Source organism: Rhinatrema bivittatum, chromosome 3, assembly GCF_901001135.1.
Source record: "Rhinatrema bivittatum chromosome 3, aRhiBiv1.1, whole genome shotgun sequence".
NCBI lineage: Eukaryota > Metazoa > Chordata > Amphibia > Gymnophiona > Rhinatrematidae > Rhinatrema > Rhinatrema bivittatum.
Window position 1 is genome coordinate 277514141 of NC_042617.1, and position 16125 is coordinate 277530265.

General features: G+C 42.9%; 1 protein-coding gene across 16 annotated transcripts in view; it reads right to left on the reverse strand.

The window, feature by feature from the left end:
• The window catches only part of IKZF4 (IKAROS family zinc finger 4), a 117617-nt gene that overhangs the window by 31331 nt on the left and 70161 nt on the right, over positions 1-16125 (reverse strand). For 9 of the 16 annotated variants that reach the window (XM_029594742.1, XM_029594744.1, XM_029594752.1 and 6 more), the window contains 3 exons: positions 11842-11946; positions 9966-10226; positions 9528-9719 (listed from right to left, as the gene is read on the reverse strand). In XM_029594742.1, coding sequence (XP_029450602.1) covers positions 9528-9719; positions 9966-10226; positions 11842-11946 — 558 coding nt within the window. The remainder of the gene's footprint in view (positions 1-9527; positions 9720-9965; positions 10227-11841; positions 11947-16125) is intronic. The other 7 variants (XM_029594755.1, XM_029594750.1, XM_029594745.1 and 4 more) reach the window with 2 other exon arrangements.

Here is a 16125-nt window from a genome sequence, read left to right on the forward strand (position 1 = left end):
ATGGAAAACTTACCGATAAATGACAAAAACCCTGACTAGGAGTGCTACAGGAAGGACTGGTGAATACAGGCGAAAAAAAAAAAAAAAAAAAGCTAAAAACCAGAATGTTTTCCAAAAAGGCGAAAAAGAGCTCACCAACCACAATGCTGCTTGTCCATCAAGAATATAGACCTCTATCATATCCCCCCCTCAGCCGTCTCTTCTCCAAGCTGAACAGCCCTAACTTTTTTAGCCTTTCCTCATAGGGCAGCCATTCCATGTCCCTTATTTTGGTCGCCCTTCTCTGTACTTTCTTCAGTGCAGCTATATCTTTTTTGAGATGCAGTGACCAGAACTACACACAGTATTCGAGGTGCGGTCTCACCATGGAGCGATACAGAGGAATTATGACATCCTCCATTTTATTTTCCATTCCCTTCTTAATAATTCCTAACATTGTTTGCTTTTTTGATCACCACAGCACACTGGGCCGATGATTTCAATGTATTATCCACCATGACATCTAGATCTCTTTCCTGGGTGGTAACTCCTAATATGGAACCTAACATTGTGTAACTATAGCATGGGTTATTTTTCTCTATATGCATCACTTTGCACTTGTCCACGTTAAATTTCATCTGTCATTTGGAATAATGTGTCATCTGCAAATCTGATCACCTCACTCATTGTATCCCTTTCCAGATCATTTATAAATATATTGAAAAGCACCGGTCCAAGTCCAGATCCCCGAGGCACTCCACTATTTTCCTTTTTCCACTGAGAAAACTGACTATTTAATCCTATTCAGCTTCCTGTCTTTTAACCAATTTACAATCCACGAAAGGACATCGCCTCCTATCCCATGACTTTTTAGTTTTCTTAGAAGCCTCTCATGAGGGACTTTGTCGAACACCTTCTGAAAATCCAAATACACTTAAGAACATAAGAACATAAGAATATGCCATACTGAGTCAGACCAAGGGTCCATCAAGCCCAGTATCCTGTTTCCAACAGTGGCCAGTCTAAGTTCCTGTTAGGGCTTGGACTTGTATCTCCAGGCTGCCGTCTGCTTCCTGGCACGATCAGGACCATCTCTGACGTGGCCGTGCGCCGTGGCACAGTATGCGAGTCGGCACAGCCGCGCTCCTCCCCTCATATCAACGTCCCTCCTGACACTCCCCGCACCTAGTGTGGAAAAATTCACTATTTAGTTTGGCAGCCCAGCACAAGCCCTTGCCTCGGCTACAGGTTTGCCAGTCACTACTGGTGGCTGCAATGGAAACAGGATACTAAGAAATTCGTTGAGTCCTGCTCTACTTGCGCTGCTCACAAAACTTTCCAGACTAGACCTTGGGGGTTACTCCAACCCTTACCAATACCTGACATGGACTCACATTGCCACTGACTTTATCACAGATCTTCCTCTGTCTGAAGGAAATAATACCATTTGGGGCTTGGTAGGCAGGCTTTCAAAAATGGTCCACTTCATCCCTCTTCCTGGGCTACCTTTGGCACCAAAATTAGCCCATCTCTTTGTTCAACACATCTTCCGAATTCACAGACTGCCCCAACATATCCTTTCAGATAGAGGAGTACAATTCATAGCATGATATTGGAAGAACCTATGCAAAATATCTGGAATACAAGTCGATTTTTCTTCGGCATACCACCCACAGACCAATGGTCTGGCAGAACGGACTAATCACTCACTTAAAATGTTCCTGCGTTGCTATGTGAACCAACGACAAGACAACTGGCCACTACTTCCCTGGGCAGAGATCTGTCATAATCACTGTAGGCAGGCCACCGGATCCTCACCCTTTTAGTTGGTCTTTGGACGGCATCCTCGGACACCGCTACCTGTTGCTACATCCTCAGTCTGCCCTGCTGTGGATTTGGCCACTCAAGACCTGAGGGAGTTGTAAGGGAAATACTCATGCCCTCTTACAGCAGGCGGCAATTAAGACAAAGACAGGCAGATAGGAAGCAAAGACCAGCTCCTCTGTTCCATCCTGGAGATCTAGTCTGGTTGAGCACCTGCAATTTCAGATTACGCATGCCCTCCTTGAAGTTCATTCCCCACTTCGTGGGACCTTTCCCAGTCGATAAACAGATTGGGAAAGTTACCTATAAATTGTGTTTACCTCCAAAACTCCGCATTCATGATGTATTTCATATATCCCTCCTGAAACTAGCAATTTTGTCTTGGTCTTCTAGAAAACTTAAACAAGATTCACCCATCGTAGTGGAGGAGGACTCACAATATGAAGCTGAGGAAATTTTGGATGTCAGATGAAAAGGATGGACACTTCAATATTTAATATCTTGGAAAAACTATGGTCTAAAAGAGAACATTCAAGCTCCCCAATTAATTCACAAATTTCATTTACGGTTTCCTCTCAAGCCCAGACCTCAGAAGCAGAGGAGAGGCCCTTGCGGAGGGGGTACTGTTCGGGCTCGGACCCATACCTCCAGGCTACCGTCTGCTTCCTGGCGCGATCAGGACCATCTCCGAAGCGGCCGTGCACCGCTGCACAGTGTGTGAGTCGGCGCAGCCGCGCTCCTCCCCTCACATCAACGTCCCTCCTGATACTCCCCGCACCTAGTGTGGAAAAATTCACTATTTAGTTCGGCAGCCCAGCACAAGTCCTTGCCTCGGCTACAGGCTTGCTTGTGCTGGTGCTGCTTTCTGCGAACTCTCCCTACTGCCTTTGGATTCAGACTACACTTGGATTGCCTTGCCTGCCGCCTGCCTTTGGATTGCTCTTGGATCTGCCTGGTCTGCTGCCACCCCAGACTCGGATTGGGCGTTTGAGCTCAGGTAAGGCTGTTATACTGCCATTGGGTCCACAGAACTTAACAGTCACAAGTACATCTACTGTTTCACCTTTATCCACATGTTTATTAACCTCTTAAAAAACAAAACAAAAAAAAAACAAAACCTAGCAGGTTTATGAGGCAAGACTTGCCCTTCGGTAAATACATGCTGGCTATTTTCCATTAAACCATGTCTTTCTATGTGTTCTGTGATTTTGTTCTTTAGAATAGTTCCCACTAATTTTCCTGGCACTGAAGTCAGATTCACCGGTCTATAGTTTCCCAGATCACCCCTGGTGCCCTTTTTAAATAATCGGGGTTACATTGGCCACCCTCCAGTCTTCAGGTACAATGGACGATCTTTATAATAAGTTACAAATTTTTACTAATAGATCTGAAATTTAATTTTTTAGTTATTTCAGAATCCTTGAGTTCGTACCATCCGCCGGTACTCTGTAGTTTGTCAATCTAGCCTTCTACATTTTCCTGGTTCACAGTTTTGTTCAGTTCATCTGAATCATTACCCTTGAAAATCATCTCTAGAACTGGTAACTACACATCCTCTTTAGTAAATATGGAAGCAAAGAATTCATTTAATCTTTCCATGATGGCCTTATCTTTCCTAAGAGCCCCTTTAACCCCTCGATCATCTAACGGTCCAAGCAACTCCCTCGCAGGTTTACTGTTTGGATATATTTTTTAAAGTTTTTATTATGAGTTTTTGCCTCTATGGCCAACTTAATTTCAAATTCTCTCTTAGCGTGTCTTATTTTACATTTAACTTGACAATAATTATGCTTTTTCCTATTTTTTTTCAGATGGATCCTTCTTCCAATTTTTAAAGGACTTTTTTGGCTAAAATAGCCTCTTTCACCTCAACTTTTAACCAGGTCGGTAATCAATGTCCACTCTTGTCCACTCTCAATATTCACAGCTGCAGTTTTCAGTTTTTTTCTATTTTCCTCATTTTATTAAAGTTTCCTTTTTGAAAGTTTAGTGTTAGAGCTGTAGATTTACATAGTCCCACTTCCAGTCATCGGTTCAAATTTGATATTATGATAACTAATGCCAAGTGGCCCCACCACCATACTTCTCAATGTGATTTACTTGAATTTCACCAAAGCTTTTGATATCTTGCCACATAGGAGGCTTAAGAATAAAATGAGCAACTTGGGTGTGGGAACCAAGGTGGTGGAGTGAATTAGAAACTGGGTGACTGACAGGAGACAACGTGTAATAGTAAATGGAACCTATTCTGAAGAGAGAATGGTATCAAGTGGAATGCCTCAAGGATCTGTTTTGGGACCCATTCTGTTTAATATCTTCATAAGCCACATTGCAGATGGGTTAGAAGGAAAAATTTGTCTTTCTGTGAATGATATTAAAAGTTGCAACAGAGTAGATATGACTGAAGGAACAGAGAGAATGAAAAGCGATTTAAGAAAACTTGAAGAGTGGTCAAAGGTTTGGCAGATGGAATTCAATGCCAAGAAATGTAGAGTCATGCACTTGGAGTGCAGGAATCCAAAAGAACTGTCTGCATTGGAAGGAGAAAGACTAATGTTCATGAACCAGAAGAGGGACCTTGGAGTGATGTCTGATGATCTGGAGGCAGGAAAGCAATGCGACAAAGATAGCTAAAGCCAGAAGGATGCTGGGCTGCACAGAGAGAGGAATAGCCAGTAGGAAAAAGGAGATGATAATATCTTTGTACAGATCCTTGGCGAGACCCCACCTGGAGAACTGTGTTCAGTTCTGGAGACTGTATCTCAAGTAGGTTAGAGACAAGATGGAAATGGTCCAGAGGAAGATGACCAAAATGGTGTGGTCTATTTCAGAAGACCTACGAGGAGAGGATGAAGATCTAAATATATATATATATATACCTTGGAATAGAGGAGGTACAGGGGAGAAATAATACAGACATCCAGATACCCGGAAAGGTGTTAATGATGCACAATCTTCAGACCTCTTCCACTGGAAAAGAAACTGTAGAATTAGGGGTCACAATATGAAGTTCCGGTGGGGAAGAAGGGGAGACAACTCAGAAAAAAAAAGTTCTATGTCTTACTTTTTGAGCTTTACATACTGGTTTTCCACTATATCTGGCTAAATTCTTATCTCCTTATACCACAACTCGTTCCCTTTGTTATTCTCAGATGGGACTACTTTCTTTACCTTTGCCTTCTGTGATTCGTTTAGAGTCTACTAGAGACTCTTGCCCAAATCATTTCTAGTAGTGCTCTGATAAACTGTAATTGAGATGATGGGCTCAAGTGGGATTTGAGGTAGTTGATGACAAACCCTAGTAACTCTAGCACCCAGATGGTTTTGTACATCGATTCTCTGGCACCCGCCTGAGATGTGTTCTTGACTAGCCAATTGTCCAGGTAGGAGAGCTGATACACCCCCAGTCTGTGTACATGCCCCCACCACGACATATGTGAGGCTGATGATAGATATTTTGGCTGGCTTAAAATGATAGGTTACAGTGTACAGGTTTGCAATTTCATGTTTTAGTTCTTTTACAACCCTGGGGTGGATGCCATCCAGTCCTGGTGATCTATTACTCTTTAGTTTGTCAATCTGATCTATTACATCCTCCATTATCACAGACATTTGTTCTCATATTCTAAAATCTCTTCCCTCTTTCCCCTGGTGGAATGATTTCAACTGCACTGGTTTCTAAAAGGGAGGAGAGCACCTTCTGAAGCAAATTCTGATGTGAAGACTTCCCCCAAGTGGAGTCTGGAGGGACATTAATAACTGTAATCTGTACCTTTTTTTATTTTTTTTTATTTTGCAGAGTACCCACAAGTCTGAAGTTATACTGGGCCAATGGTTTACATAAAACTGCAGCCTGTCTCCAACAGGGAGATCCTCTGGCATGGGTACCTGAATCCAGGCAAAATTACATCTCAGGTTTTGGCTGGGTGCTAGCTATGGCTTAGGGATCCCTCTCTTGCCTCGGATAGGCATGAGGAGTCTGTTTTGCATGGGATTGAGGGACTGGAAGATAACACCTCCGCAGCTGTAAGAAATGTCTCTATAGCCCCATACTCTAAAACCTCGACAGAAGAAAATAGGTCCCAAGTGGCTGTGGAGAGCTAATGAAGCGATTTATAATGGTCATGGATCTGTGCCACCACTTCCTTCACCCTCTCTCCAAAGAGATTCTCTCCAGTGCACAGCACATCAATGAGTCTTTCCTGGACCTCAGGAGGGAGGTCTGAGACTGGCAAGCAGGTGAATCTGTGTGTGCCGCTCCCCACAGCAGAGACTCTCAATGCCATCTTGAAAAAAAAAATCAAAGGTCGACCAGATCGTGTTTTTTCCCTACACTTCATTCCCTTCTCCACTAGTGACTGGAGGTCATTGCTCTGTGTCTAAGGAAGCCACCAAGCCACCTCCTGCATCTGGCCTATAAAGAGCTGGTAAGAAGCTATGTGGATGCTGAGCATAGCTCTCTGAAGCACCTTTCTCCCAGAGTATTTAGGAATCTAGTATCCTTTCCTAGAGCACTGAGGAATGGGTTCTGGTCTTCTTGGCTCTCTTGAGAGTGGATTCAACCACTATAGATTGGCATGGTAGCTGCCTTTTTTGAATCCAGGAGTCTTCTAGATGAGATAAATTGCATCTGTCACAGGAGCCACAGACAAGTGGGGGGGGGGGGGGGGGTCCCATATCCTCATCTGAATCTCATAAAGGATTTTGTGTACTGAGACTGCTGTGGATCTCCTTAAGAGGTTCCACAAACTGAAACCGGTATCTTGTTTCTGGTCTCATCCCTCTTCAACAAAGGAAATGGAATGGCCTCTAGAGGGGACTTTCTTTTCTCTGGTAGAGAAGTCTGAGGCAGAGACTTGATTCCTCTACTTCAAAGATCTCCAGATATGTAGCCACACCCCCAGGAGTACTCAGAGTCAGAACTTGATTAGTACACTGGTGATGAAGACTCAGATGGGTCTCGTCTCACAGACAAAGCCTCAGAAAAGTAAGCACTTGTCTGTTGGGGCCTGGAATCCCAGAAGCTCCTTCCCCAATGGGATGGAGATCACCACTGAAGCAGCTATCATTGATGCACATTCCCCTCTGAGACCCTGCATGCTGTTAAAAGGCCACTGAGCAGCTACAAGGGCTCAAGCAGCAACTGAACATTGGCCTGTATCAACACCGATGCTTTGCACTGACTTGTCCAACACCTGTTGGATCTTCCTGTGCCACTTCTCAAAGACTATCAATGCCAGCATCGACTGATAGGCAGGAGGGATGGCCACATCTTCTGGGAAAGTCAAAGTTATATCAAAGCCAGACACCTGGGACCCCTGGAGACTGTTTCTGTTCCTGGGACTACATGGAGGATGAACTCTCCTCTCTGCAGCACCGTTTCGGGAGATTCACAGCTGCAGCCAGAATTTCTACACTCCCGGCATCATGTACTGATGGAGACCAATGCAGATGTTTTTTCGCCTTCACTCAATGATTGGCAGCAGAATTATTTGATACACAAACTAAAGATGTGGAAATATTTGTCTTCTTTGGGTGAGAGGTGGCAGATGATAGCCTGCTCCATGGTCCTTCCTAATGATGTCAAAAGGGTCTAGTACAGCTTCTAGGCTTTTTGATGTCAATCCCTCTAATGCTGATTCTGATGGACTGTTCTTATGGTACCCAAAGTGCTTTTCCATAAGCTACAACTGGGACTGGATGCTCCCCCTAGGGAGCCATGGTTATAAAATGACACACTGGGACATTATGCGATGCTCCCAGGCACGGGATACATTTATCATAGGGAGCTGTGATAGGTATGACCCTGTCACACAGGGGTAATTGTTTAAAGTCACTGGCTTGCTTATAACATGACTGGACAAAAAAAAATCTCAATGAAGCACATACAGCAACTCAGTCAACACTCATCAGTATCACTCCAATATGGAACTCAGAGACCAAGAGACCTTGGGGCTGCTCTGCAAAGAGCTACCCCTTCCTGAAAAAGTAAGAGGTATTTTGGTGGCACAATGACACACAGCACCTTACCACCAGCTACCATTAATATATTTTTAACATTTATTTAAAATAGTTATATTCTGCATATTCCATACATGTATTTATTTTTACAAAGCTGTATGTGTTTAGCTTGGCAAAACGTTCACTGCTCAGGTCTGATGGAGTAGGTCTCTTGCTACTCTATGGTGGCTGTGTGGTCCTCACTTCCACAGGTAACAGCTCTCAGAGAACAGAGAGCCTCAAATGCTACCACATTAAACTCAATTTCTTTAACTACACTATTCAGGAATATACTTGCCCCTCCACACCAACACCCACATAAACACGCCTTCAATGTCTACAGCAGGGCACCAAAAGCTTGGGAACCTCTCTCCCAAGGCCAAGACGACAGTGAAGCCTGATACACATCTGTGTGGAACAGATAGTCAGTAATGAGTCTAAAATTCAGGCTCAGGCAGGTTTAAACTAATCAATGAGTTACCACAAAGAGAACCGATTTAAAGCCAGAAAGTGCATCCAAACTCCCTACCCCCAGATTCTGTACACAAAACCTTCTTCCAAGAATAAGTGGGCACCCTCTTCCTGGTGATACAGTATCTTCTTGGATGGTGCCTGCAACAATGATCTATGGTGTGCCAAGTGAAGTTTGAGAAAGTCACCAGACTCTAGTCCTCTCTTACAGTTATTAAAAAAAAAAAAAAAAAAAATCCCCTTCCATTGGCCATGTCAGATTCCTGGGTTCTCCGTATTCTTCTGAGTAAGCGAAGATGAAGCGCTCACCGATGATCGGAATCTCTGTGCCTAGGCGTGAACTGGCACCTGCTGCGGTTTAGGCGCCTTGCAGAGCAAGAGCTGCTGACTTGCCTTTCGCTAACACTGCGCCTGCCTCTAATGGCATTCAGAGCCTCCATGCCCGCCCTGACATTGTTTTTCTCATCACATTCAGAACTAGAAGTTTTTCTGTGGTTTAACCTTTAGAAAATTAGCTCTCTGTCAAATATATTTTCAACTTGTTTACATCTTTCTCTGCTTTCACAGTGGGAACATAAAGTTTCTTAAAAGATGTGATACTGCAGCAGACATTAGCAGTGCAAATGTAATCCATATTATATATAGTAATTATTGGTGTTCGCCAATTCTATCTTCTAAAGCTAAGGCTCCTATCATACCTTTCCCAGGCAAAGAAAGAATCTGTTACTGTCCCAGAGCAGAGCCAACTTAGCTGAGGAAAACGAAAGGGGTGTCCCTTCACCTCTGACTGAGAGGGAAAACCCAGATTTGGAATGCTAAAAATACTTAGTGATGTCTGAAAGGGAAAGAAAACTGCTTGAGTTTCCTTAGTTGTGCTGGCTCTGCAGTAGCTGAGATTGACAACAAATTTTAAACGCTACATCCACTGAGCAAGGAATGACTGGAGACACAGAGTAAAGATCTATGCCACATGATATCCACCAGCCATTTTCACAATCTACTCTAGCCATCCACATCCCTGAAAATGTTTGAACAGTTAAGATTCTGCTCACCAAGAGCTCCTCTCCACGCCTTGCCTGTGTCTGCCCAAACCCTGCAGAAAGCTCAGCCCTAAAATGTTGAGACATCAGCTATCTTTCTACCTTCAGCACCCTTATTCACGAGGCGCGCATCAGAGGCTGCTGTTTGCAAAGAAAGAAACTCAGCGGTACACATCAATTTATGTTGCATGCATTAGCTGCGGTACTACCCACCGGAGTGTGTGCGCAGATGTCCTGTCAGTGCATCCCTCCTCCGGCAGGCATAGTTACAGAACGGACATTTGAAGGGTTTCTCGCCCGAGTGCAGCTTGATATGACGCAGCAGGTTCCCCTTCTGAGTGAAGGAGGCTCCACACTGGTTACAGTGAAAGGGTCTCTCACCTGAAAGGGGCAGCAGAGAGTCACCTGCTGACAAAAAGTAACATCAGGAAAAATGCAAAGGCTCTGTGTAATGGGGCCTGCAGACATCACAGAGGCCCCAACAGCAGACACAGCAGGATGTAGCAGATACTGCATGCTGGGAAGGCTGCACCCTCCCCCATCTGCATGCTAGATGGGCTGTACACATACCTGCACCCAAGACACCCCCACCCAGCCATGTACTAGGCAGACTTCACAGTTCTCTTCCCTTCAGTGCCACCCAGAACCCACCTGTGTGGCTGCGCTTGTGCACCATCAGGACGTTGGGGCCAATACAGACCATGCCACAGATGTCACACTTCAGCTTGCCATTGGGGAGCCGGATACCCCCAGGGGAGTGAGGGTCCTGCCCTGTCCCATCGCAGTAACCTAAGGGCTCTGGCAGAGAATCATCCACAATCACGCTGTCCTCCTTCTCACTCATCTGTTCATCCTGCACCAGCAGCCGGCCCGTCTCCTCATCACTGTACAGCTCCACTTTGATAGAGTTTGCTATAGGGAAACAAACAGAAATTAATTTAAAGGAGCTTTAATAATTAGAGGAAGTCTAGAAGGTACCTTAACAAGCAAATTGGAACGCAGTGTGTTTTCTAGTTCTAGCACACAGGTAAAGCCTATATAGCCGCCTCCAAAGGATGGCCTGGGAGAATGTATAGCACCTTCTGAAAAGGAGCAAGAATGATGTAATTACTGCTAACCAACCACTGCTCTACAAGTGGACCCAGGCTCTTGCCCAAGGTCACCAATTTTTATGTATTAGAGTAATAATTCTAGCCTAGGTTTACAATTATGAACAGTCCGGCAGAACTTCGATGCCCTTAGCTCTATAACAGCTGGTGCTACCTTCTCTCTAGATTTCCGTTTTGTGTGCAGAAAGGGAATTTTTCATAGGTTTCAATAGATCTAGGTTAATTCTAGATGCCTGTGTGCAGCTTTGTGCATGTAGTTATTAAATCAGACAAAAAAAAAAACTTTCAGAAATCAAATAAATTTGGAGCTAGCAAGGGACCCTATCACAAGCCTCCTTTTAGTAATTGCAATTTGTCTTTTTTTATCTCTAGATTTAAAGATCATGCAGCACTAGCTGAATTTATCTGGTACATGCTTTCTGTATACATTTTTGCACCGGCGAGATTCCTAGGCCCGCAGAATTCCTCTCTGGTTCTCAGCTTTACCTAAGGTTCTGACTGTGACATCAGAAGCAGAAGAGTTTCTTGAGTTGATCCGGAACTACTGCGAGCCAAGATTGAGATCCTGTTCTTATGCCACCTTCTGCAGCTTAGACTGCGGGGGCAAATAAAACTGCAGGCACCGTGACATGCCAGCAGCACAAAGCAAACAAAATAAGACACTTTCTGCTCTAGTTGCCCAGGAGTGGAAAGCAAGCTACTAATGAAAAGAAATACCCTGGATGCCAGTTTGATTAGGTGCAAACACAAGCTGAATCAGAGCCAAAGGGCTACAATAGTTTACAGTATGTAACAGCAAGAACTGTATATTCACAGCAAGTAATGCGGGCATGCTCTCTGCTGACCCAGCTCCTTACACGGGTGCCTAAAGTTATGGTGCTCAACATTACGTGAGTTACAACAATCACACAGCCTAGACCTCTATGGAAAAACAGCAGCAACCAAAGGATTAACACCAACTACTGGCAAGATCTGAAGTTTGTAAAAGTCTACCATTTATGGTCAGGATGCACGGCCTGTACTCTGCAGCTTCACTAGCCCAGGTATAACAGCAAAAGAAGCCTATGATCTCCTCTTGGGAAAATCCAACTGAAAAATCCTGTGTTCTTTTGAAAGTGATAGCCTCCTTTACAGCCAGGCACAGGGTTAACAGATGGCACCAGGGTCAAGGGCTCAGCTTTGATTTTGCCTCGTTTCTCTATGCAAACCAGGACCACGCATCCACAAAGGTCAGGGAGCAAAACCAGAGCTAGCTCAGCCTTTCCCTAGTGACTTCCAGCCATCTGATGATCCTACGAGATGGGAACATGTTGGAAGTTGGAGGTGGGACAGGAGTGGGGCAAGAGGGTTTACACAGATATGGGTGGTAAAAAAAAAAATCTGAGCTTCTTGCCCCACTCCCTAGAGCAATTACTCACCACTGAGAGATCGGCTAGGAGAGGAGTGCTGGCTGTTGGGGGTGCTGACTGTGGGTCCTATCAGAGCTCCAGAGAATTCCTTCTCCGTAGAGGAGTCTCCACTACCTATCGGAACAAAATCAAACAGCGGGTCAGTACTGGACGGAGGTTCCCGCCCCCTGCTGGAGCTCCGCATCTCTCAGCCTTGGGTACAGAACATGAGGCAGAGTTTACAGAAATCTATCACTTGCTGCAGAGGAGATGGGCGAGTTGGGAGTGCCATCTACTAATTAAGCTGGTGTATATATATTATCTGATCTATTCAAATGTCGTCTCAGAGGCTGCACAGACCTGGCAGCTAGGGCACCAGAGAATTTACTACTACAGCTCCTGCTGTGGGAACGAAAAGCTGCTGAAGGAATTTTAAAGATGTACAGCCTTAACATTTTTTTTTTTTTGGCAGATTTTGAATGTCTGGTTTTTCACAATTAGTTTGCATTGAATGCTATCTTTTGATAATTATTTATTGCCTTTGATGATTCCACTTTCAATCAAAAAAAGATACCAAGGTAAGTTACATAAAAATACACAATCTTAAAATCAGCTCACATACTAACACAAAGACATACACTCATCCCAATTAAGCCAACCCCATCTCCTAAATGCATATATAAGCATAAAAAAAGGAAATCTAAAAAATATAATTCCCCTCCCCAATCTCCTCTGGCATTCAAAGAAACTTCATCCCCAGAAGCCAGCAAATACATTAATCTCAAAGGGATGGAATTACAAGGTGTTATTATACAGGAGCTCCAACGATGGAAAGAGAGAGAGACAACTCTTGGCCTGCGTTCTAAACTTCATATCATTCAGCACATATGTCAAAGCAAGACAAGGTTTAGATTTTCAAGCTCTCTCGAGTCCTATAGAATGTAGACCAGTGTTGTCACTGCATGTCAAGAAATGTGTGGTCAATGTGGAACACAAATGTAACTACATTAACAAACAAATGAACGTGTCACAGAAGACTCCAGCAGAAGCAATGGATGGCAAATTGCTTCCAGTTAGCAGACATTGCTGCATGCAGTAGTTCTAGGACCCTTCCGCATCTATTAAACCCCCTACCCCCCCCCCCCCCCCAGGATAACAAGGGAATGTAAAATACAGAAAGTTAAGATTTTGGCAAATAGGAGATTAGTGCTAACAACATTAATGGTCCAGCAAAATGGGGGTTAGGGGGATTGTGGGACAGCAGGCAGACCCATACTATTATCAAGTTACCGCTGTAACATTATGTGGAATGTCAAAAAAATCTTACAACACCTGGAAAACTTGTTTGTGTAATCCAGGAAATGAAAGAAGACATCATGAGAATCACTGAAACTTTCTGGAAGGCTTGGCAGAAGAGTTCACCATAACAATATCCAAAAACCAAGGAACTATACAATTATTTATTCAAATGACTGATGTGACAGGGTGGCAATCTCTGGAGGGGCTGCAAAAAGCAACAGCAGTCACCGCTGACAGCCACACAAACTCAAATAACTGTCATGCAAGACATAAGAACATCAAACAACCAGAACAAGAGAGGGAAAAGGATCAATCGTCCAATTCACAACTTTAACTGAATCATAGGCAGATGACAATATCATACAAATCTTTGCTTAGAAGTCTCAATCTGCGGCCTCTCGCCTCTCAATGGGCCGCAAGCCTTAATCAGCTTACCAAAGCAGCATATAATGTTTAATAATTTATCGTCATCTGCTCATGTCAGTATTTAATCTAATTAGAGTGTAATAATTTTACCACAATTTTATTTCCGTGGCGCCATTTTTTGAAAACAATAGCTGAGACACAGTTTGTCCGGGAGAGATTGAAGAAATTTGGCCGCTTCATGTAAAATATTGTTGAGTGTTATCCCCTGAAGAAGGTTGCTTTCGGCAACCGAAACATGATTCGTGTCGGGAATGCGTTAATGTGACATTCTACAAGGCATCGGCTAAGTATCTCTTTTTCAACAAATTTTTGAATTTTGGGAATTTTTCAGATTTTAATGTTGGTGGGAAGTATAGTTTTAGGTTCATATTTATAACCTTTTTTAGGGTAGGTTGGAAATAAAATTGTGGTAAAATTATTACACTCTAATTAGATTAAATACTGACATGAGCAGATGACGATAAATGATTAAACATTATATGCTGCTTTGGTAAGCTGATTAAGGCTTGCGGCCCATTGAGAGGCGAGAGGCCGCAGATTGAGACTTCTAAGCAAAGATTTGTATGATATTGTCATCTGCCTATGATTCAGTTAAAGTTGTGAATTGGACGATTGATCCTTTTCCCTCTCTTGTTCTGGTTGTTTGATAGTATTGGAGAGGTGTGCTGCTTCTTTGTTTGCTGATTAGACATAAGAACATGCCATACTGGGTCAGACCAAAAGGTCCATCAAGCCCAGCATCCTGTTTCCAACAGTGACCAATCCAGGTCACAAGTATCCGGCAGGATCCCAAAATATAGATCCAATCCTTCTTATATAAACAGTGGCTTTCCCAAGGCTACATGGCTAATAGTTACAGATTTTTCGGCCTACAAAAAACTACTAGAACTACTACTTATCACCGCTATAGCGTTACTCAATGTATGCAGCACTGTACAAATATATTTAAGAGACAGTCCCTGCTAAATATAGCTTACAGTTTAAATAAGACATACCTACAGGGCAAAAGTCCACAATAGGGAAAGATATCACAAATGTAATTGCTCAAAAATCCTTCCTGAAATTTATATACAAAACCTTAATGCCATCAATATTAAATTTATCTATACAAATGTATCTATATAAAAATAAAGGACTATCATAAGCATGAACCTACTAACATGATGGTTATATTGGTCCTGCAGAGCTAAAAAGCTCAATATCAGTTTTGGCCACTTATTTCAAGAAATTTTTATGCAATTAAAATCCACTTAACTGAAGGGCTGTGGTCATACAGCCAGACAGATCCTGTTTCAAAAAAAGATTTGCATCAGGGGTTGGTCCATTACTCAGTGAAACTTTGACATGTATGAAAGCACAAGATGGACTCCTAACAGCCACTTGAGTTTATGTTCATTGGATAATGGACTTCCTCTGATGCAGATCTTTTTCAAAACATGGGCTGTATCTTTTTTGAGATGGGAGTGACCAGAACTACATGCAATATTTCAAGGTGGACTTGCACCATAGTTTGATACAGAGGGCCTATGATATTCTCAGGTTTTTTCTCCATGTCTTTCCCAATACTTCCTAACATTCTATATGGCTTTTTTTGACTGCCGCTGCACACTGAGATGAGGATTTTAATGTACTGCCCACAAAGACTCCAAGGTCCTTTTTCCTGTGTAGTGACTCCCAACACAGAACCCAGCATTATGTATCTGTAGTTGGAATTATTTTCACTACGTGCAGCACTTTGCACTTGTCCACATTCAATTTCATCTGCCATTCAGTTCCCCAGTCTCACAAGGTCCCTCTGCAGTTCCTCACAATCTGCTGCTGTTTTAAAGACTTTGAATATTTATTAAAAAATGTATAGACTGCTTATCATACTTCCTAAGCGATTTACATCATTGTCTGTCATCTGCAAATCTGATCGCCTCACTTGTTCCCTTTTCCTGATCATTTATGAATATATTATACAGGTCCCAGTATAGATCCCTGAGAGACACTATTGATCTTTCTCTATTTAGAAAACTGACCATTTAGTCCTACTCTGTTTCTTATCTTTTAACAATAGGACACTGCCTCCAATCTCATTACTTCTTAATTTCCTGAGGAGCCTTTCAGAAGGGACTTTGTCAAATGCCCTCTAAAATCCAAATTCATTATATCAACTGGCTCACCTTTATCCATATTTAAATAACATCTAATAAGTGGTAAAAGTAGACTTCCCTTTACAAAACCCATGTTGATTCTTCCCCATTAAGCCATATCTAGAAATTTTGTTTTTAAAAATAGCTCCTACCATTTTGCCTGGTATAAAACATCAGCCTCATCGGTCTTCAGTTTCCCAGACCACCCCAGAACTCTTTAAAATCATAGGTACATTGACCACCCTCCAATCTTCAAGTACTGTGGCTATTTTAAATGATAAATTACAGATTATTAGTAACAGGCTTACAATTTTACGTTGGAATTCTTTCAGAGCTGTGGAGTGAATGCCATTGGTCCTGGATTTGTTACTCTCTAGTTTGTCAGTTTGAGCTATTATATCTTAGTTTCATAGTATTTGTTTTAGTTACTCAGAATTATCACCATCTGAGTTGT